Source organism: Copadichromis virginalis, linkage group LG14 (assembly GCF_057382275.1).
Source record: "Copadichromis virginalis isolate Kocher_CV1m ecotype Utaka linkage group LG14, C_Virginalis_male_GT1.1, whole genome shotgun sequence".
NCBI classification, from domain to species: Eukaryota; Metazoa; Chordata; class Actinopteri; order Cichliformes; family Cichlidae; genus Copadichromis; species Copadichromis virginalis.
The window spans coordinates 38,186,333-38,209,045 of record NC_140631.1 but is presented as its reverse complement, the minus strand read 5'-3'; the positions used below and the strand labels follow the sequence as shown (position 1 = coordinate 38,209,045).

Below are 22,713 nucleotides of genomic sequence, written 5' to 3'. Positions count from 1 at the left end.
AAGAATTAAACAGAAAGACACCTCTTCACTCATTTAGGAAAATAACTGAAAATAAAGTTCCCCTCAAAAAGGCGAAAGAGAACTGAAAAGGAACTTTGGACCTACTCTGCAACACTGAGGAGAAATGAGTGCCATCCAAGGAGCTCCATAGATTTATCTGGACTATAATATTAGTTTGTAGCGCCACCTCTTGGCAAAGAGGTGAACATAACAACAACAAAGCCAAACATCTTGAGGATGGTGCAGTTTGCAGCTCTGTGACGTCCTGCCAGGATAGAGAGTAAAAAATAAAATTAAATCTATTCATGAACAGATTAGATGACAGCACAGTTATAGTAAGGCCCAGCAGAGCAACGTGAACATCGGCTTAAATTACTAAATATTGTAATTATTTGTGGGATACCACATCAGCTACACACAAATCTATTCATGAACAGTTAAACTGGATCAGTGGGGGATTATTAATTAATATGACTTAAGACTAAGAGAAACAGTTTTGAATTGATCTCAGATCTGTTTTGGTTTAAGAAACATTTCTTCTGAAAATTATTATATATAATTATTTTCTTTGCATTTCCGCACTTGACTTGAAAGTATTCTTGTTCAAAGGCAACAGAAACTTTAAATTGAATACCTCTTTCAGTAAGGATGTGAAGGCGACGCATGTGTTCCTGTAAAACTGTTTTTTCTGATCAAAAACAAACATATTTCAAGCTCTTTAATCATTAAGAAAGACAAAAAGGAAGCATGTTTACATTTCACTGTTTTATGAATTGAACTCAGTTACAAGGTTGAGTGAATATCATCTCCACAAGAGAAGTTACAAATAAAGTATTTTCACAAAATAATACTTTCAGTCTGTTATGTTCTCAGCACACCGGTTCTTTGTATGCATACAAGGCATTTACGTAGTAACGGTCATCATGTGAGATGATGTTAAAAGAGAAAAAGACAGAAAAGCACTCTTTGAGTTGCACCGTTATAAATATCAGCCGCACAACGAGATCAGACGTCCCATTTTTACACATTATACAGCCCAGATGAGGAATATAATGTAACAGCTGCCCACAGATTACCGCTATACCGAGCACAGCATTTTTTCTAACAGGCCACAGAGTCAAACTGAATGCCTTTAGGCTTTCCATGTATATGTGCGGAAGGACGGGAAGACCTCAAACAGAGCCACAGCGCCAAATATCAATGACTTGCGATCCTATTTCGACAGAACTGTAACTGTGGAAAGTAAAACCGTTCATGCTACCTCTGAAAGCACGAGCACGTGTTGCTCATGCATAGTGAAACTTGCTTGCTTTCACACGTGTGAAAAGGAGCTGTGGTGGTGCTGCACGTGATGCAATGTAAACACAGCCCATCCTCATCGCGAGCACTATCGGTGAGTTGGTACAAATTCACTCACGTTTCAATACAAAATGTGTTCGCTAGGTAAGAAAAGCCAAACTTCAGTCTCCCTGGCAAAGAGCTTTAAATGTTACACTGAGCTGAAGCATCTGGCCCGTCCATCTGCGAGTGAGTCGCGATAACAAGAAATCATTACCAAAGGGCAAAATGCTGCAAAATGCTGCAAAATGCCTCGTCTTTAATAAGGATCAGCTGTTTCTGTGGCTCGTTAATACCAACTGTGGTGGTAAAAATCTGCTTTTGGCTTTTCAGTTACATCACGCTGACAAAAGGCAAGAAGCTGAAGATCATTTTGACCCAGGCTTTTCTTAGTTCAGTGATAAATGCACTCACATCAGGAGCTAAAACTCTCTCTGTCCGTTCAGTTTTAACGTTGGAAATGCAATTTGTCAGCTATTCTCACAGACAGATGCTGTAACACTCTTCACATTGTTTTTCCACCATTACAAATTCCACGCCGTATCTACCTGCATCACTTTCTTGGCAGTGACAGAAGAAATCTGGGAAAGCCAGCTTTACAATCACCAAAATCGCTTTCAGTGTTAACTCGGTCCCAGCTAACCTGACTGCAGATTACAGGAGCTGACATCGCCTCACAGATTAGCTTCAGACATAGAAGCACTTGTGGTCTTTCAGGTTCCTCAGGTAGGAGAAACTCTTGCCGCACTTGTCGCACATGAACTGCTTCTCCCCGGTGTGAATCTGCTGGTGCGCCTTCAGGCTGTTGCCCTGGTTGAAGCTCCGCCCACACGTGTCACAGCTGAACGGCTTCTCCCCCGTGTGGATGCGCTGGTGTCGGTTCAAGTTGCCGGTGTTGCTAAAGCATTTCCCGCAGGTGTCGCAGCTGAAAGGTTTCTCTCCTGTGTGGACCACCTTTGGCAGAGAACATTGAAACAACATGTTTAAATCTTTACTAAATTACCCACAAGGTTCTTTCCACTGCAGCAGACGTGTTCAGCTACAGCTGCTGCAGAAGGTGGAACTGCAACACATCTACACAAAGTGTACTCATAAACATACACATGAAGTTAATCTCAGACCAGGTTGGTATTGCTTAATTCTAACAATCATCTGTCACTTTACGGGGTTACTCAGGGTGTAGCATTTCAATCTGGGCCTCTAACCACACCTTGATTACTGGACCACAAAGCAAAGAGTTATTTTTTATCTCCATCATAACTAATGAATAATGAGCTTCATTATTCTGATGCAGCTGCAGTTCACCCTCGGCTCAAGTATGGGACAAACCATAATCCCAATTATACTTATAACTACTGCAATCTCAATTATTTAACAGCAAATGCACATTTAATGAACTCTGAAAAGCAAAGGGAGAAGGGAAAAATAAGGTTGGCGCGGGTGAAGTTGTCTGGTGGGGACTTAGACCCAGAAGAGTGGTTGTTTTCATCCACAGAACCCATCTCGCAAGGGGCAACCACTGGTCCCTGCCAGCCTGAGATACCACACAATAACGGAAGCAGCAAACCTGCACCTCAGGAGACTGGCACGTTAGCTACGACGAGTCATGGAAAGCCGTTAGTTAACTAGTGCCTTGGATCTGCTGTGCCGAAATCAGACCATATCAGAGATGTTTAAAAGCAGCTGTTAATGATAGCTCTGCTTGGAGAGCAGATTTTTTTTGCAAAAATTAATGCAAAAAAGTAATCACTATATCCTGATCACACAGTTTTTATAACAGCTGGAAGCCAAAATCATCAAGCACTACTCTCTATCTGAACACTCTTTGCAGCTTAAAGGGCTGGAGTCTGGGTTTCAGACACGCTGACAGATTGCTAAGGTGTCCGTCCTAATGTTGAGGACTTATTTGCATGAATGAGTTTCACCTTCGTTCAACAAGCAGCAAAAACCCACCTGATGGGACTTAAGGCTGCTTTGCTGTGTAAACATGCGACCGCAGATGTCGCAGGAGAACGGCTTCTCCCCGCTGTGCGTTTTCAGGTGAATCTTCAGGTAACTGGACGACTTGAAACTCTTGCCGCAGAGCCCGCAGCTGTGAGGCCGGTCCACCGTGTGATGCTGCTGGTGCGAGCGCAGTTCGGTGATGGAGCTGAGCCGCTGGCCGCAGAGCACGCAGGTGCACGGAATAGTCGCCGCGTGCGTCTGGAGGTGTTTGCGCAGCGAGTCGACGCAGGCCACCGTGGTGCCGCACGCGACGCAGGCGAGCGACTTCTCGTCCACGTGAGAGGTCTTCTGGTGCATCTTCAGCGCGCTCTTCTGGATGAAGCGCTTGCCGCAGGTGTCGCAGCTGAAGGGGCGCTCGCCGGTGTGAATCCGCTGGTGGCCTTTCAGAGTGTCGGCCTGGTTGAAGCTTTTGCCGCAAGTCTCGCACCTGAACGGCTTTTCGCCCGTGTGTATGCGCAGGTGGCGCTGCAGGTTTCCTTGTATTGTGAAACGTTTGTTGCAGTACTGGCAGTTATAGGCACGCTCCCCAGTGTGGACCATCTGGTGCATCTTCAGGCCGTGCGCCCGGTAAAAGCTCTTACCGCACTGCTCGCAGCGATATGGCCGCACGTCAGCGTGGAGACGCTGATGGTTTCTCAGGAGCTGCTTCAGGGTGAAACCTTTCCCACAAACATCACAGGTGTGTGGCCTCTCACCTGTATGCAGAAAAGCAAAAACACGCTCACCAACAAACAACGATGAGTAAATTCTGATGTAATTTAAGCAGATTAACCGAATAAGTCTCATTATTCTCATCAGTGTAAAGAAACAATTTTCCAAAAACAGTCACGTGCTTTACATGAGGCATGACCAAACATTTCTGGGAGTCCACAAAAATCAACACACTGATTTAAATTAGCTGTCTAGCCTAGCAACTCCAGTTAAATGTCGGCTGTCTTGTTGTCTCCCTAAGATTTTCTTGATTTTGTAAACTAGCCAATATTAGTTTAACTTAACTTTACCAATACATAATTTCACCAAGAAATAAGAGTGTGTTAGTGATGGACGTCAGTCAGCTTGTGGATTCTTCCTGCTCCAAGTTCATCAACAAACCTGCCTTCACGGTGTGCACGGGTACATCGTACAGACTGTGCCTGCTTTAGTATGAAGGATAAAGCTGGAGCTCACCTGTGTGCAGTAACATGTGAGCACTGAGGCTTCGCTGGAACGCAAAGCCTCGGCCACACTGAGAACACTGGAAGGGCTTTTCCGCGCTCGCCCCGTGGACGGCCTGGTGGGCTTTGAGCTGCAGCAGCTTGGTGAAGGTTTTCCGGCAGTGTTTGCAGCTCAGAGGCTGCTCCTTCTGACTCTCCTTCTTTGCTTGAGCTTGGTGGGACTTTCCCTTTGCAACACGCTTGGATCTGGTGGTGTATCCTGGGTCAGCATCATCTGGATCGTCTGGTTCCGCCTGCCAGAGAAGAAAAGGGATGATTAAATGTTTATTCGTTTAAACGTTGTTGATTGTCAGGTTTAGCTCATCAAATGTTACCTTAGCTCATTCAATTTTATGGGCGATGAATATTGCAGTGAATAAACTAATTGTTTCCAGTGCTTGAAAGGTTTCTGGGTATCATAAATTCTTATTTAAATAAAAGGGTGTTAGTATAAGTGAAGAAATATGCCAAAAAACCCAACTCTGTCTAAAATGTTCATCAGCTGACATTAAATTGGACTTATCTCTTAATACAGTACAACAAAATAAAAACTTGTATCTAAAAGCATATATAAAAGTTATTTTTAAAAGCACATGCAATGAAATAATATAGCTGCAAGGTGAAAAAAGAAACAAGTTAATATAAAAACATATTAATGAAGCCAACCTGGTAGTCAGGGTCGTCCTCATCCTGCCAAAACTCATCTCTGTACTGACCAGAGTCAGACGACATCCGGTCGGCTGAGCACTCAAACCCTTCTTCTTTTATTATAACAGGCTGGATGCTGTCCTGACCAGAAGAAAGGATGAGGACAAATTTAGGTTGGCAGGATCCCTCCACACAGGATGTTCAGCTCTGCTTTATTTTTAAGTTGGTCAGATTTTCTGACTAATCTATGCAATTTGGAAACAGTGAATAAACATGTTCAAGTGATGCGAAGATGAGAAACAGAAATGGGAAGAAGAGGCGGGACAACGCAAGACTTTACATCATATGTTCTGCCTTTCCACAGATGAATTATGGGCGATCTCTTCACTCCGGCGTCCCTGCTAACCACACCTACACAGAACAAAAGACAAACATCAGAACCGGTTTGTGGTCACCTCTGCTTCGTCAAATACAACAGGGACAGAGTGGAGACGGCAAGAGAAATGACATCAGGGGGAAAAGGTTAAAAATATTTTCCTTTCAGTCATGAAATTTGAGTTTTAAAACAACACCACAGCTGATTTTGACTTGATGCAGTTTGATTTAAAATATTTTTCTCTAAAAACTTGTGGAATACAAAAGCTAACTAATGTGTTTAAAAGGAAGAACTCCTCACTTCTGCGACTCTTCCTCCCTGAGCGTTGCTCAAGCTGAACAACCTCAACGTCCACCCTCCCCTCCTTTTGCCCGCTGCCTCCCTCCGTCAGCTCCTCCACGTCCTTCTGACGTCCGCTGCCCTCGAGCGCCAGCTTCAACGCCGTCTCCGCGACCTCCAGTCTCCTCTTCAGGTCCTCGATCTCTGCCACACCCTGCGTCACCTACAAAACAAGGACTACTTTAGGATTTCTTGCTGGACTGTTAGTGGGTGGATGAATTAATAAAGCACAAAGGTCGTGTACTTCTAGCCGCAGCGCAGAGGAACATTCATGGAAGAGCTGGCAGATCTTCTCCACAGCTTCTTGAGCCAGAGACGACATGAAGACGCTCAACTGGATCACCTGATGGGAAGAACACAGGCCACTGTCAAATAATGAACCTGATTTAAACTCATTCTGGAAGGTATATTAAATATTCCAAGTTGAAAGATAATCAGAAAATCTGAGACAGCGTTGTTCAGTAATGTAATGAAGTGAAGAGGACATTGCACTTTGTCACGCTGCAAGATGGTAAAACTTTTCCTGTCCTGACCTGAAAAAGCAGGTCTAACACTGATGTGATATATTGATCAGCCAATCAGATCCCGGGATCACAAGTATACAAGGAAAACCCCAAAACCGCACAACAGGGTAACACTATGTGGCAGTCATTATGATCACAGAAGAGTGTGTTATTGATCAGATATCAGCTGATAGATCGATCCTGCGCTCTGTGGAAACCTGTAGCTGAGGCGCTTCTAGACATACACTAGATAGATAAGCCCGGGCCTGCTGCCCAACCCAAAATGGCGCCCAGAGGTGGATTCTCCCAGACTTCGTGCACCAGCCCCTCATATTTACGCGAAGTTTAGCCTAAACACATGCTCCATACAGCAGGACAGCGCGGCACCCTGCTGCCATTTCGCAGCTAACCGGAGCTAACTGCTAGCTCTTCTATTTCTATGCTCGGCCGGTTGTCTGGACGACAGTTGGAGGAAGCGTCGGCTCGGGAGAAACCGGGACCAATGCGGGGACCAGAACCGGCCCGGATACCTGACGACCGTAAACCACCTTGTACCTTATCCTGTACCTTATCCTCCGGGGACCCGTGCGTGTCTTCGGCCACACACGATGTCTCTTGTGGACGCGGAGGATCCGAGGCGCCGATAACTTTGTTCATCTCTGACACCGCCGCGTTCACCATTATCTCCAAAATGGCGCAAACCTGCGGCTCCAGGTCCGCCATGCTGACTGATTGTGATGTTTATTTCGCATCTACAAATGCGTCATGAAACTTCTGCGCTGCCGCACTGTTGTTGTTATGGTGAAAAAAAACTCATGCCGATCATTCACAACACGAAGCCAAGTACTGTTTCCTAGTTCATACTTTTCAGAATAAAATCACACGTTTCTAATTTGTCTTTCCAGTTTAAATGCTAATGACTGTATATCATTTATCTTATATTGTCAGCTTTAACTGCATTAACTTGCAAGAAACGTGCCACACTAATTTTGTTTGTTTGAATTGTGTTATTTGGATAAAAAAAAAAAGTAACAAAAATGTATCCATCCTATTTGTTCAATATACCGTATACCATGTTTGATTCTATTGCGAAAAGCCCTAACGGAAACGGTATAGCATCGAGTTTACATTGAACCTCCCTCCAGTGGTCAAAGTGAGTAACTACAACACTTACAATTCCACGATCAGCAGAGACGTTAAAACGTTAAAATTACCCTTTAACAGTCAGAGTATTCACAGTCTGAAGTTAACAGAGTTGTAAACATTTATATAATTCCATGTTATCAAGCTATATTAAGCAAACACGGGTAAGAGGCGGTGGTATGTGCTTCTGATCACACTGTTTTTAATTTCAAAATTTAAAAAAAAAGTCAATTGAGAGATTTTTGTTGTCTTGACCATTTTATTCAATACTGTAGGAAAACAGACTTTAAACCAGGTGAAAATATAAATATATAATGTATAAATACAAAATTTTCATATTTTAAATCGTGCTGAGAGATCACTAAAAGACTGCCAACTATATCACAATCACTGGAAGGCAAAATGGAAGAAAATACAAATCTGAATAATGGCCCAGCCTTGAGCAACGCTCCCAGAATGCATCACTCATCTGGCTCTGTGGACAATGACTGGTTTGCTCGAGTCGACGCCATCAGGACGCTGTGAGTGCGTCCCCCAAAATTTTCTGGAATTTCTCGCTGCAGTTGTGTTTCTTCAGGAGCCTTGAGTCTGAGAATCCAAGTCCACAGCTGCTGCAGGAGTACGGTCTTTCCCCCGTGTGGGTCTGCATGTGAAACTTGACGTGCCCGAGCTGCCTGAACCTCACGCCGCAGACCTCGCACTCATACGGCTTCTCTCCGGTGTGGATCAGCTGATGTCTCTGGTAGTTCGTGTACATGCGGAAGGCCTTGCCGCATTGCTCGCATTTGTGCGGCTTTTCTCCAGAGTGCTGCAGCTTATGGATCTTGAGCGCCTGACGGATGATGAACCTCTTCCCGCACACGTCACACCCGAAGGGCTTCTCTCCCGAGTGGACCCGCTGGTGGTAGTCATAGGTGGCTTTGTAGAAGAAAGACTTCCCGCACGGGTCGCAGCGGTACTGCATGTGACCCGTGTGAATGAGCTCGTGTTTCTTCAGGGAACACGCAGTGTCGAAGCCCTTGTGACAGGTGCCGCAGCTGAACGGCGTCACGTCCACTATCGTCCTGTCCTGCCGGTAGATTACTCTGCGCCTGCCCTGCTCCCGCTCCCGTCTCCTCATGACCTGCCCGTGCTTCTCGTCATGAGTTACGCTCTGGTGTCTCCTCAGGTGGCAGTTGTACAGAAACGTCTTCCCACACAGGTCGCACATGTACGGCTTTGAAGCGCCGTGAAGGAGCATGTGTGCTTTCAGCTTGTTGGCCTGAATGAAACCCTTCCCGCACACCTTACATTTGAACGGCCTCTCGCCCGTGTGGATGTGCATGTGTCTCTTCAGGTTCTGAGGCAGGGTGAAGCCAGCACCGCACGTCTCACAGGTAAACATCTTCCCTCTGTGGACCGCCTGGTGCGTCCTGAGCGATCGTCTCTTTATAAAAACCTTGCCGCACACCGTGCATTTGTACGGGTGCTCTCCAGTGTGGATGCTTCTGTGACACTGAAGGGTGAAGGCGTATTTGAAGCTCTCTCCACACTCGGAGCATTTGTGCGGCTTCTCAGTCGTGTGCACGAGCTGGTGGGACTTTAGGCTGTATTTGGTCTTGAAGCCCTTCCCGCAGGTGGAGCAGGCGAACGGCCTTTCATCCGTGTGCACCACCTGATGCGTCTTCAGCCCCATTTTTGTTTTGAACTTCTTCTGGCAGAGCTCGCACTCGTAGCTGGCATACTTCTTCTCTTCGTGTCGCAGCAGGTGGTACTCAAAAGTCGCTGCGTTCCTGAACTTTCTCGGGCACTGGTCGCAGGTAAAAGGCCGCTGCTCTTTGTGGATGTTCATGTGCTTCATCAGGTGGAAGAGTCGGTTAAAAGTCTTGTTACAGATGTCACACACAAACACTCTGCCTTTCTTCAAAACCTCTGCTTCCAGACGCTTTTGGCTCTCGGTGTATTCGGGCTCCGCTGAGTCCGCGCAGGTACAATCTGCTGTGGCGTCTAAACAAAAGGAAAGATCGAAGTTCACACATATGATGCAGGAGAAGAAGCTCATTTATCATCACTTCTTACTGTGAAATCATCACGGCCAAACATTCGTGATTGATTTGTTAGCTAATGAGCAGACTCTGTATAATCCTCCTGTCTGACGGCAATATGTCTGTGAAGGTTCTCAGTCATCCAGGTCATCGTAGTCTAAGGAGCTTGGAAAGAAAAGCGTCTGGACTTCTTTAAGTTGCTTGAAGATGTTTCACCTCTCATCCGAGAAGCTTCTTCAGTTCTAGGGTCAAATGGTGGAGACGCTTTTCTTTCCAAGCTCCTTAGGCCTCCCGTCTGACTTTAATAATGAGAATAATTTACAAAGTTACCTTCATTTTCTGACCACCTGAAGCTCATAAACGAGGACTTCACTAAAGTCTTTACAGATGTCACAGAGCGGGAAACCCAAGTTTTCCCATTAAGACTAAGTTTTAGCAGCTTGCACACTGGCTTTACTTTTAAGACCCAAAGGCTAATTTAATGCTGTCTAAGGTTAGGATGCCCAGCCCCACAGCATTACAAGTCATCCATCCAGCCATCTAACCATCTTCTACCACCTATCTGGGTGGTAGATAAGCCCAACGATATCCTGTCAGTATCTCCTGACATCATGCACATGCTCCTTTGCTCAGGAGTTGATGTTCCAGGTGCCACAAGGTGATTTTGGAAGCCAGGGATCAGAGAGCCATAACCTCCACCTCCACCCAATCCACAAATCACCAGACCCTACAACCCTTCCTGTCGGCCCCATGGGCTAAAACCAGACCCCTCTACCCCACAAAGGCTCGTGGGTAGGACCACAGTAAACAGGTCCCATGCAGGGTACGCTGGACCTTTTTATACTCAGCACAGGGGATGTCTGAAGATCTGATCTGAACTGCTCTTAGTGTGAACGCTCACCCACGACCAATTTCAGAATCAGAATCAGAATCAGAATACTTTATTGATCCCTGGGGGAAATTATTTTTTGTTACAGTGCTCCACTTTAAACCAACATTAAGACAAGACAGACAATACGCTAACTAAGAATAGTACAATATATACATATATATACATACATACATACATAAGTCACTTATAAATAAATATTTGGAAAAGAAACATGTGTAGCTGTAGCAGCAAACAGTGTGTTAAGTGGATGCGTTGTACAGGGAGATGGCCACAGGCAGGAATGATTTCCTGTGTCGTTCAGTGGTGCTTTTCGGTAATCTCAGTCTCTCACTGAACGAGCTCCTGTGACTGACCAACATGTCATGGAGTGGGTGGGAGGTGTTATCCAACATTGTCTTTATCTTGGACAGCATCCGCCTCTCCGACACCACCTTGAGGGAGTCCAGCTCCATCCCCACAACATTGCTGGCCTTACGGATCAGTTTATTAAGTCTGTTGGCATCTGCGACCCTCAGCCTGCTCCCCCAGCATGCAACAGCATAGAGGATCGCACTGGCCACCACAGACTCATAGAAAATCCTCAGCATTTTCTGGCAGATGTTGAAGGACCTCAGTCGCCTCAAAAAATAGAGACGACTCTGGCCCTTCCTGTAAAGTGCTGTGGTGTTTTTAGCCCAGTCCAGTTTATTGTCAATGTGTACTCCAAGGTATTTATAGTCCTCCACAATGTCAACACTGACCCCCTGGATTGAAACAGGGGTCAAGTGTTGATTTTGTCATGTTTCTGGTTATTTTCTAATTTAAAATCTGAAATCACACATTATCGGAGTCTTTGTTAGTTTGTTTTACTGAAAATAATTTCTATATTAACCATTTAAGTTCTCACCCGGTCCATTGCCTGGTAAAGAAACTGCTTCCATCAGCTCCTCCATCGCCTCTCCACCTTCTGAACCTGAAGAATCTATACAGAATGAAAACAAAGACAGATTAACCATGGCTGAAATCAGCTGCAGGTTGAAAATTTGTTTTCCTTTCAAACTGAATTTGTGCAGGAAGCCCGTCTAGCTGGCAGCTGACGAGAGTTGTAAGATTTTCAGGGCTCGTATTTACACCTTGAACCAGGATTTGACACAACAGGCGGCTCAATGTATCTCATCAACAAATGTATCCACCGATCAGCTTTCAGAATGTCAACTGTGAAACAAACTGTCTATTAGCAGGCAATTTCTTTCTTGCTTCACTACCATGTTTTCAAAATAAAATAACAAGGCTTTTCTTGGTGCAGTGGAAAGCAGGAAGTCTGCGGCAATGGTGCAGGACTCCACAGTGCAAGCATTTCACAGGGATTTGTGACTAAAATAGATGTGTGTATACTGGGAAAAGCATTCAGGACCACTTAAAGCTGTGATGAGACAGTGAAGCCTTTTATTGAAAGGACAGCAGCAGCACTTGTTACTGTAATCAACATCAATAAGACTACTTTATCAACGCACCTGTTCAGCAAGTTAAAGGCAAAGCTCCAATCCACCACTGGTCTGTGTCACACAGTGACAAAGCTACAAAATAACAAACAAATATAAAAAATAAAAGCTATCTGATTGGAGATAATGTCCCAACTTACTTTGCTAGGATATTTAAATTTGGGAGATTTTTTATGACCCTTGCTGCAGGCTGAAAACCGCTCTGTGTTTCTAGGAGAGACACCTGCAGCATGCAGGGTGAGTCTGAAGAGCAATATGGGATGTACCACTGAAAAAAAGAAATAACCCATATTTTCATCATCTGGGACCTTTCATGGAAACTTACCAGCATCGTGTCCACCATCCACTTCAGCAGCAGGAAATGATGTGGAGACGCTCTGCACAGCAGCATCAGATGTCTGGTTGACTCTTTGCACTCGTGCAGCAGCAGCAGGAGGTGGTGGTCCTGTGAAACCCTGCACCCCTGGAGGAGCTGCAGAAGCAGGAGGACATATATGACCGACTCTTTGAATTCCAGCAGGAGCTGGTGAAGAACCACTGCCTCCCTCTGCTACTTTATCTGTCCTTATGTTTAACTTCCCCAGTGGCTTCAGGGTAAAGACCTGCCCGCTCTGCTTAAACAGGACTGGGCAGCCATTCAGGACGTTCTCTCTCCACACTCTGGCATTTTCAAAGCTTTCAGTCACGGTCTTTAGCTCACTCTCCAGCTGTCCCACTTTGGCCTTCAGAGTCCTGTTTTCAGCGAGCAGCAGCAAAGACACCTGGGAGAAAACGGTGCTGATCTTTCTTGTTGCCTCACATGCTAACATCTCCAGAGTGCTGTCAAAATCCAGCTGTGAGGATTAAAACAGAGGAAACAAAGTTTATTTAGGAACTAAACCAAAGCACATGTTATCAGTGTAAACACAACATCAGTAGAGCTTGTATGAAGCGTTATGATAAAAACCATAATCACAATTACTTCACTACTTATCCCTGACTGCGTGATAAGTAAATCTTGAAAGAAAAGCGAGAATTATCGCAGCACATCACTCTTTAATCACTACAATCTTGTTTTAAAAACTGCCGGAAGTTAAAGCTAACTGCGCAGCCCTGGAAATATTTGAACAAAGTAAACGCAAAGATTTAAACCTAGTACTATAATCCGGCTCCTGTAATCTTACGATAACATTCACTTTATTTAAAAAAAAACAAAACAAAACAAAAACAACTTTGAGGGCTTTTTTTTTTAGCTAGCTTCAGCTTGACGAACGTCCGCCATCTTTGTTTTGCTTGGCGTCGTTGCCCTTCGTGATTTTACTCCATCCGTCCACTCTCACCCGAGCACAGCGTCTCTGGCGTTTTTAGCGTATCTGGTGTGCGTTGATAATAAACTAACCGCTGACTTACCTTACGGTTCATAGTCTGTTCCTCTGCGTCATTTTCTACTTTGGAATTTCCAATAACATCGACAGCGACCCGGATAACAGTCTCCATGATACACTTTGTTTCTGAATAAAACACCAAGTTTTCTGACATTTTCCCTCTGAGGATAAAAACTGTTCGCTACAAGCGCAGAGAACTTGCCTCTGTGTTAGCCCCATTCATTCAGGAAATGGAAGTAGTGCAACTGTAGAAATTTCAAAATAAAACTCATACAAAGCGCTTTGACTGCAAATGTTATTTAATTGCAATTTCGAGCAAGAAAAATAGACATATCTCAGAGAACTGAAATATAAAGTTATTAGAAAGTCACTTTACACTTCGACTTCTATTTTAAAAATGATTACACCTTTCACTGGGATTTTTGGGAATTCACAAAACATAAATTACTACTTTAAGAATTCTTAAAAAAAAAAAAAAAAAAAAAAAAAAAAAAAATCAATTAAAATGCCCAAATTTTCACTTAAATTTCAACTGGCAAACTCCCACATTACCTTCAGAACATTTGAAGATGTAATCTACCTTAATATCTCAAATTTTAGGTTTCATACAAGTAACTTTCATGTTTCACCAGATTTTTAAACAGCTGAGGTTAAAGAAACAAAATAATAATACAAAACATAAATGCCACAACAATACTGCTAACCTCTACTGATAAAAAAGCTGATATCGTATTGACAGCTATTAAATCACGCTTAATCATTCCCTTAACTCTAACATCTAAAGGGTGAGAGGTGCCAGTGTTATAGCTGTTTTTCACACCCACTTTCCCCACATCATAAGGACGAATGCACAGATCAGTATCAGCTGATATCAGCAAACACAAGGACAATTATCTACATCAGTGTCTGTCTTACATTATATTAGGCTGGCATAAACCTTTAGTCAAGTTATTTGTTGATGCCCAGATTAGTTAACATTAGTTGGTTTTAACATAGTTGCTGGTCCAGGATTTCACCAAAACTTTAATACCTCTTCAATCACAGGTAACCCTACCAGCTCTCCCAGTACATTTTATTAAGTTATTTCTGTGTCACACTGGAGCCGTTTTCATACATGCACTGCAGCTTGCAACTGATTTCCTAGTTGATTAAACTCGAGAATAGAAGACAACTAGTCAACTAATCTGATGGATGAATATAAACATTAATCTTACAAATGTTGTATTTGTATTAAAGAGCCATTTGAACCAATTAACAAATTATTTAAATGCCACTGAAATGTGTGACACCGTACACCGTGTAAAACTCTGCTCAGTTTTTTTGCAGACTTGCTGCATAAGGATAAGTCAAAAGTTCCTTAACAAAAATTAGTGGGAGGATTTTGCAAAGCCAGAGGTCCAAAGAGCCAATCAACAGCTGTACACCAGCAGCCACATGTGTTTACTCATTACTGTAGCAAATATGTAGTTTAGCATACTTGTGAGTTATATCTAGAGTTACTGTTTGCATTTTGAATCAACTCAGAGCTGTCTGGTAGCAGAAAACAGACTCTGGCTTGAACCCTTGAGCAAACACCGAGCTTGTAAAGCTTTTTGTAGCAATTTTTTTAAAACAGATTTGACAGGTGAGTCAATAAATGTACCTTCAAAATAAAAGCCCAGATTCATCCAGAGGTGGCTGTGAAACCTGTGAAACCATGCCTGTGCAGAATGTGCTTATGCATCGCCCCAGTGAAACAGAGTTTGATCTGACACAACATATAACCGTTCCTGTAGTACAAAGTCGTACAGCAATGTGCTGATTAGCGGGGCTGCCATCCATCTTTCAGTCATAGAGAGACATCAAGAGCTGAAATACAGTGCCGTGTGAGACCCAACAGCTAACTGGCATTAAATGAATAAAAGATAACGTTAGTTTAAATGATTAATATTGCCGGCACCATTTAGAAAGAGCGGCAACATTCAAATGTCTACTCTATTAACCAAGGACATGCCAAGATCAGTACCTCTTCTGGGTACTTTTTGTTATACCCATGTGCAAATTGTAACCAACCTCCAGGGGGCACTGTCTCACTATGCTTTCAGACGTGAGCTGCTCTTCTTCTAACTTTCGATATTTCACATTTTCCTCAAGAGGCTTTGCACTTTCAAGGCTGCCACTGCCTCATAATGATTTGCCTGGTTTAGTCGCTGCATCGGCTCATGGTACAAATTCACACTACACAAAAGTACGACCCCAGCTGATCCCTCTTTAACACAGTACTCAGATGTTTCAGACATGAAGTCATAACAGCTGTTTTTTTTAACATTTTGTTAACTGTTCTAGTTGATGTTCGACAGTTTTAACCAAGAATTTACAGAGAGGGCGCTGTTAAAAACCACCAAGGTCACCGCAGAGTTATTTAGCAGTAGGATTAGGGTTAAGCTGCACAAGCATACAGATGTTACAAACTTCAACCCTACCGCTAACCAAAAGCAACGACCAGGTGGTTGAAGAAGAGGTTAACTGATGGAGGTGCTTGATGCAGTCTGTGCAGTATAGAGTCCACATGATGTGTGATGGGGTGCATGTGAGAGAAGAGCAGACAATTGTCCAGTGAATTCACAGCGAGTGAATGGAGGTCAGGCGTCCGGTCTGCTTCACTAAACTGCGAGTTTCTAGAAAAGCGAGGCAAATAATTTCCTGCTCAGTGCTGCAGTTAAACTACAGATGACGCCCCGCCTGATTCTCTGGACTTCATGTATGAAAACAGCTTTGTTCAGCTGAGCAAAATTGTAAGCAAAAAGGCACCGGGCCATGGGTAACTAATGCCTCCATTTCATTTATTAGTCCTACTTGCTATCAGGTGATAGCAGCCCCACGTCACCTACGACCCGTCACAGCTGTGCTTCTTGAGCTGCCGTGAATCAGAGAAGCCTCGGCCACACTGCTGGCAGGAGTAGAGCTTCTGCCCTGTGTGGATTTGCAGGTGGGACTTGAGCTGATTGGACTGGTGGAACTTCCTCTGACAGTACACGCACTCGAACGGCTTCTCCCCCGTGTGGATCCGCATGTGTCTGTAGAAGTTCCCGTCCGTTCTGAAGGCCTTGCCGCACTGGTCACATTTGTACGGCTTCTCACCCGTGTGAATGCGCTCGTGCTGCTTCAGACTCGCGGCGTGGAAAAACCGCTTCCCGCACACGTCGCAAACGAACGGCTTCTCGCCCGTGTGGCTCCGCTGATGATAGCTGAAAGAGTATTTGTTGTGGAAGGACTTCCCACAGATGCCGCAGTTGAACTCCTTGTGCTCGCTGTGGCCTTTTTCATGAAGTTTGAGCGAGCACGCGGCGCTGAAACCTTTCAGGCATATTTTGCAGCTGTACGGTTTAACCAGCGACTTGTTCTGCCGTCGAGTCTGGAAGAAATTCTGCGTGCCGTCCGACTGCTCGCTCCTGTCGGCGTGCACGTACCTCTGGTGTATCTGCAGCCTGCAGTTGAAGAGGAAGGTCTTCCCACACAGATCGCACATGAACGGCTTTCTGGCGCCGTGGATGAGCATGTGGGACTTGAGCTTGTTGTTGTCTGAGAAGCTCTTGCCGCACTCCTGGCAGCTGAATGGCTTCTCTCCTGTGTGGATACGAAGATGCCTTTTCAGGTTGTTATTCAAGCTGAACCTCGCTCCACATATGTGACAGGTGAAGGGCTTCTCTCCCGTGTGGACCACACTGTGTCTTTTCAGAGCCGTGCCGGTCCTGTACGACCTGTTGCACACGGAGCACACGAAGGGACTGTCGCCTGTGTGCTTCCTCTTATGCACAGTCAGCGAGTGGGCATATTTGAAGGTCTCCTCACACATTGTGCATTTATACTTTTTGGTGTTTGTGTGAACCATCTGGTGGAAGCGAAGCGTGTCTTTGCTCTTGAACTCCTTCCCGCATGTCACGCAGCTGAAGGGCCTTTCTTCCGAGTGCACGGCCATGTGACACTTGAGCTGAACCGACGTCTTGCAGGTCTTGTCGCAGAGCTGGCACTTCAGCAGCTGCTTCCATTTCTCGTGGCGTAACAGGTGGTTTTCCAGAGACTGCTTGATTCTGAACGTTTTCCCGCACTGATCGCAGGAGAATGGCTTCGGAGGCTTCGACCGCTGGTGACGCTTGAGATGGTTCTGAAGCGACTCCTCTTTCCTGTACGATCGTTTACACTGAGGGCACGGGAAGGGCAGCGGGGCTTTAGTTGCCTCGTGGCGCAAAACGTGATTTTCCAGAGACGCCTTCTCTAGGAAACTCCTGCCACACTGATCGCAAGGAAAAGGCTTCTTGTGGACCTTCATGTGTTTCTTCAGTTCGCCTTTCCAGTGAAAACCGAGGTCGCAGTGCTCACAGAAGAACCGCCTCGCTGTCTGCGAATCCGTCTTTCTCAGTCGCCTGCCAGGCTCTTCAGCTGACTTGCTTTGTTTCTCCTCGCTGCCGTTGTCAACGGAAACTGGAAATTAAGGCGCAAATGTATAGATTGTTATTATCCATTTCCACCCACACAACCCCCTCCTAAATCTCAAATCAACATGTTTATAGTCACATCTGAAAGCAACACCGGTACCTGTTTCACTATTAGCAGGTGCTCTTCTCGTTCGTCTTGTCCTCCCAGAAGCTCCTCCTTCCAAAGACTTCTGTGACACAACAGAATAAATCTGAGTTTGCATGAAAAGACTTTCTAAGCATCTCAACTAAAACATCCTAACACGCTGAATCTGTGAATGCAGCTGACAAGAATTAGGATCTACTGTTTTCCAAATGGAGACATGAATGTGTCAAACAGAAACATCCGACCTTCTCCTGTGTCGAGTCGAGACCGCTGACAGTACTGGAGTCGGGACTGGGGACATTTTGAGGTGTAGAGCCCGGCGAGGCCGCTGGTTTGAGCACGATTGCTGCAGCTCCCGTCGTTTCTGAGACGGCCGATGACTGCGCTACGATTTGGCTGGCACCAACCAACAGCACCGTGGGAGCGGAGCTGACTCTGCCCACGAGCACCATGGGGGCGACCGCAGGTTTGGGGACGGTCACCGATGCAGCCGTGGAGGTGGGGACGACTTCAGCAGCTCCTGCAGAAATGGGCAGCGGGTCTGGATTTGATTCTTCTGCAGCCGATTCTGGGGCGTCTGGACTGGTGGACACTGACAGCACAGGACCTCCTGCATTTAAAGACAAAGTTACACATTGTTATTTAATGAACTCACTTGACTACTTGGCTTCTTCTTCTATGAAATATATGATAATCGACATTATGTTTAACATGTTTATCATCATCCCAAAAACTAATTTATTTGTAATTTAGTTGAACTCGAGCTGAGATGACTTGCTAAAGAGGTTCGATCTAGAAGAAGGTTACAATAAGGTTTCCACATCAGGAACAGCTGCCCTTGTAGATGAGCTTTAAAATAAATGTTTACCTACATGATTAACTGGTGTCCCCTCCAAAATTCCCTTTTTCCAACCACATGTTGTGTTCAAAGGGAAGAGACATGGTTTTAAATTCATTAACAGCATAAATAAACAGGCAGAATTATAATCCTGAGATAAATAAACACAAAAAGGAGACAGAATAAAGCCTCGCTACTAAAACTGTGTCTGAGTGGATCAGATGTACAAATGATTCACTTTTAGAAACCGAATCACTTGGCTTATTGTAAATTGCCATTTTACTGCATATTGCACAATTAATCAGCACACCAATTAAAAAAGGACTCTGCCTCGAGGCCCAGTTTGAAGCTCGTGTGCTAAACTAACAGCATGTGGGGTTAAAACTTTAATCATATGTACACATTTTCAGCTATATCAACTTTTGTAGCAGGAAATTAACTAGACATTAATTCTTTTCTTTCTTTTTTGCCATAATCTTAACCCTATATTTGACAACAGCAAAATAAAACTGGAAATTATGTTTCTGGTGTGCCACCCCAATGTTTTTAGTGGCCCCCATCTGGAAAAACGAAACATGAAAAAGAAAATGAGAATGCGTAGCGTGTGTATAGTCATATATCTGGCCCTTGATGTGATCTGAACTTCCCGGGTGAATTTGAGAAAATACCCCCCAACTCAAAGATGATCCTTCAGAAATCAATCTCGATCAGAATGATTGATCGATTAGTTGATATGTGACTGCTTCTCACCCATCACTGAGCCGTCTTGCAGCAGGACGTGAGTCGGGCCCTCGCTGATGGTCTTCAGCTCCTTCTCCAGCTGCTTCATGTCTCTGCCCAGCTGCCCCACTCTGGCCTCCAGCTCCTGCTCGAGCTGCCCGGCTTTCCTCTGGAGCACGTCCTCCAGCTGCTCCACTTTGGCCCGCAGAGCCTCGTTCTCCTCGAATAGCTCCGAGGAGAACTCCGTAAACACTTTGTGGATCTGCACCACCAGAGACTTCTCTATCTCTTGGATCTCACCCATCCTCGCCTTTTCCCACTCAGTGTTTGGCGCCTCTTTCGCCAACACATCCCTGAAGACAGACAGAGTCGCCTGGATGGCCACTTCCACAATCGACGCCACTTCGCTGCCGAATCTCGGCTCCATGTTTGTTCACATGAACTCTCCGCCTGCTGTGTCCGAAACTCCGCAGCGCATTTTGAGCCCCAGTGAGGGGTTAAACCGGGTCCAGCTGGACTCAAAACACAAAACTCCTTCTTCCGTATCAACCGTCCCGTCCTTTCGTTCCCTGTGCACCTTTGAAAACCTTCCGTGTTGCATTTCCGCCTCCGGGGCCACACACGCTTAGAAAATAAAAGCCCCTTCTATCTACTTCTCGTTTATTCAACTAAGATTCTAACTTAAAATAACTAAAATAAAAAGTAGCAGCTTTTTTAAATTAAAAGTTTCAGTGAATTTCCGAGATAATGCTTTTATTAATTCATAATATTCAAGTGAATGTTTTACACTTTTGTGCATAAAAGCCCCAAACACATTCAAATTGAGTGAATGAACTAACATAATTAATCTTTAAAATTTTAAAATAATAACTGTGGGTTTTTTTCGGAACGGTAAAGACCCGAATTCTTAAGTGTATAAAGCATAATCTGTAGTTTCTGATGCCAAAATACGTCTTTTATTTGTATTAGGCTAGTACTCATATTTGTGCATTTTAGGATCTCTCCAAACACATTCAGATATAAAATCATTGTCGAATCACTTACCTCATTTACATATCTTAAAATGATATTTCCTTTTTTAATTCATAAAAAGCACTTTGAAGGCTTAAATTCTGACCACGTCATATTTCCCCACTTTTCCCTTTTCTGCATCAATCTTAGATTTAAAGTGAACTGTACTCATTGATCACTGTGCAGAGAAACAATAAGAAAACCACATTTGGGTCTGTTAACAGTTAAACTTGTTGTTGATGTAAATTTCAAAGGGACACTTACATGTAGTCACTGAAATATGCTGAAGTTGAACCTGAACATCAGAATGTGTTTGGGTGATTTACGTGACTCTGAACATGGCGTGGTTGATGGAGTTAGCTGGGCTGGTCTGAGTATTTCAGAAACTGCTGACTTACTGGGATTTCCCCACACTACCTGCTCTAGAGTTGACAGAGAATGGTCTGAAAAGGAGAAAATGCAGTTTTCTGGGCAAAAATGCCTTTTTGATGTCTGAGGAGATTGGCCAGACTGCTCTGAGCTGATAGGAAGACAACTATAACTAAAATAACCAATCATTAAAAGCAAGATATGAAGAAGAGCATCTATGAATGCTTGGAGCAGATGAGCTACAGAAGCAGAAGACCACACTGGCTGCCACTCCTGTCAGCTATGAACAAGAAACTGATGAAACTGAGATTGGAGAATGATGAAGTCTGATGAATCTCAGACCAGGTGATATTCAGATATAGGGTCAGAATTCGTCAAGAACACTGTGATGAAAGTGTAGATCCATCCTGCTTTGTATTAATGCTTCATGCTGCTGCTGGTGTAATGGTGTGGGGGATATTTTCTCGGCACGCTTTGGGCTTTTTAGTACCAAGTGAGCATTATTTAAACACCGCAGCCTACCTGAGTGTTGCTAACCATGTCCATCCTTTTATGATGACAGCTTACCCGTCTTCTGATGGCTGCTTCTAGCAGGATAATACGTCAGGATGTATCTCATATCATCTCAAACTGGTCACTTGAACATGACAATGAGGAACTTTAGAAATGAAATTAGTCAATATGGCTTTTTTTGTGTCTATAAAACTGACTGACACAGTAGGTAATGCGAATTATACTGACCCTCAGTCATAGTGGAAATAAAATAGGAGCCCCCAGACCTGCTTAAATGACTCACAAAAACACACACACTCACACACACACAAAAGATTATCTTTCAATCTGTACTTTTCAATTCAAAGAAACAACTGTACAGAGTCAGTAATTTGCAGTTGGTTCTGATCATTTTGTACATTATTGGGTCATTTTTTCACCTTTTTTCCATGTCGGTAGTTTGTGTCACCCCTGTATGTTACAGTGATCGTAGAATGGGACTCAAAGACATGCACAGCAGTACTGTAATAGAGACTATGTCATTCATGCAACCTCTTTGTCCTGATCTGTTTGTGTGCAGGAGGTGTACATCACTTTCATCTAGGCTTGTGGCACAAATAAACAGTCACACTTCAAGACAGACTCAGACTCCAAGATTCAACATAGAAAAAGACAAGGGGCGGTTTTCCCAGTGTCACCATGGATAAATTATTTTCACGTCTGTTTTTACAGAAAATACTTCTGAGCAAATAGATTTGTACATTTCCAGGCTGCAGGTTGCAGACAGGCATACAGAGAGACAGGCAGGCTGAGGGCAGACAGACAGTGGTGCTCAGGGGCTCCTGGGAGGGGACACGCTGTGGCAGCAGATCAGCTAAAACACCAATTTATATTCAGTATTTATTATTTTTTATCTTTGGCTGGTGATAAAAAATGTCACCACATTAATGAGGTGGTCAACAGCACCAAACTAAAGCATAATATTATTCATGACGTGATGATAAAAGTGATCATTTCTAATGAGTATCCCCTAAAGAACATCAATAAATTCAACCTCTCGTCCCACCTGAACATCCACTGAACTTAGCAGCCCTGATTGTCCCCGTTTGTGTCTGAGAAAATAACATTTCGCTTCAGTGTACGAGCCCTTTTAATGTCTGCGAGTTTTCTTATGACTTTCTATTCAGGCAGTGTGTTCACGAGGTCCAATTTTTCACCGCTCCTGACGTGGAAACAGAAGCATCAGTGTTTTCCTATCAGAGGCAACATATCAAGATCAACAGTGACACTAGTGGTGATTTTCACCCTTAAAACAATTAATTGTTTGGTCAGTAAAAGACGAGCAAATACACAATCCTCATCATTGTTACTTTGACAAACTTTCATATATTCAGTTAATCCTGTAATAAAAATATTTA

General features: G+C 44.2%; 3 protein-coding genes across 7 annotated transcripts; all 3 read right to left on the bottom strand.

Annotated features, from left to right (window-relative positions):
- Positions 1–703: 703 nt before the first annotated feature.
- On the bottom strand, positions 704–7,277 carry LOC146694569 (uncharacterized). 3 transcript variants are annotated; one of them, XM_085430811.1, is made up of 8 exons: positions 6,957–7,277; positions 6,143–6,241; positions 5,860–6,061; positions 5,524–5,594; positions 5,202–5,324; positions 4,510–4,789; positions 3,292–4,037; positions 704–2,292 (listed from the first exon to the last, which is right to left on the bottom strand). In XM_085430811.1, exons 1-8 carry the CDS (start codon positions 7,122–7,124, stop codon positions 2,026–2,028), a joined length of 1,956 nt encoding a protein of 651 aa, XP_085286937.1. In that variant the 5' UTR covers positions 7,125–7,277; the 3' UTR covers positions 704–2,025. The 3 variants fall into 3 exon arrangements, with proteins under 3 accessions (XP_085286937.1, XP_085286938.1, XP_085286939.1); XM_085430812.1 differs by having other exon boundaries at positions 6,969–7,277; XM_085430813.1 differs by having other exon boundaries at positions 6,432–7,020.
- A 512-nt stretch (positions 7,278–7,789) lies between these two features.
- Positions 7,790–13,525, bottom strand: LOC146694568 (uncharacterized). Of its 3 annotated transcripts, none has more exons than XM_085430808.1 (4): positions 13,331–13,525; positions 12,267–12,774; positions 11,347–11,421; positions 7,790–9,530 (listed from the first exon to the last, which is right to left on the bottom strand). In XM_085430808.1, the coding sequence occupies exons 1-4, from the start codon at positions 13,457–13,459 to the stop codon at positions 8,056–8,058; spliced, it is 2,187 nt and encodes a 728-aa protein (XP_085286934.1). In that variant the 5' UTR covers positions 13,460–13,525; the 3' UTR covers positions 7,790–8,055. The 3 variants fall into 3 exon arrangements, with proteins under 3 accessions (XP_085286934.1, XP_085286936.1, XP_085286935.1); XM_085430810.1 differs by lacking the exon at positions 13,331–13,525 and adding an exon at positions 13,153–13,241; XM_085430809.1 differs by lacking the exon at positions 13,331–13,525 and adding an exon at positions 12,903–13,128.
- Positions 13,526–13,586: 61 nt separating this feature from the next.
- Positions 13,587–20,012, bottom strand: LOC146694567 (uncharacterized). Its single transcript, XM_085430806.1, has 4 exons — positions 19,454–20,012; positions 18,111–18,475; positions 17,881–17,950; positions 13,587–17,766 (listed from the first exon to the last, which is right to left on the bottom strand). Exons 1-4 carry the CDS (start codon positions 19,848–19,850, stop codon positions 16,172–16,174), a joined length of 2,427 nt encoding a protein of 808 aa, XP_085286932.1. The 5' UTR covers positions 19,851–20,012; the 3' UTR covers positions 13,587–16,171.
- Between the last annotated feature and the right edge of the window lie 2,701 nt (positions 20,013–22,713).

Coding starts and splice junctions, on each gene's coding strand:
- LOC146694569 (XM_085430811.1), bottom strand. CDS start 7,124: ATGGCGGACCTGGAGCCGCAGGTTTGCGCCATTTTGGAGATAATGGTG. Junction 6,062..6,142: donor CCTCTGCGCTGCGGCTAGAA/GTACACGACCTT, acceptor CTTGTTTTGTAG/GTGACGCAGGGTGTGGCAGA. Junction 4,038..4,509: donor TCACATGTTACTGCACACAG/GTGAGCTCCAGC, acceptor TTCTGCATACAG/GTGAGAGGCCACACACCTGT.
- LOC146694568 (XM_085430808.1), bottom strand. CDS start 13,459: ATGTCAGAAAACTTGGTGTTTTATTCAGAAACAAAGTGTATCATGGAG. Junction 11,422..12,266: donor GGATGGTGGACACGATGCTG/GTAAGTTTCCAT, acceptor CATTCTGTATAG/ATTCTTCAGGTTCAGAAGGT. Junction 9,531..11,346: donor TTTACCAGGCAATGGACCGG/GTGAGAACTTAA, acceptor CCTTTTGTTTAG/ACGCCACAGCAGATTGTACC.
- LOC146694567 (XM_085430806.1), bottom strand. CDS start 19,850: ATGGAGCCGAGATTCGGCAGCGAAGTGGCGTCGATTGTGGAAGTGGCC. Junction 17,951..18,110: donor TCGACTCGACACAGGAGAAG/GTCGGATGTTTC, acceptor GTTGTGTCACAG/AAGTCTTTGGAAGGAGGAGC. Junction 17,767..17,880: donor ACCTGCTAATAGTGAAACAG/GTACCGGTGTTG, acceptor CTTAATTTCCAG/TTTCCGTTGACAACGGCAGC.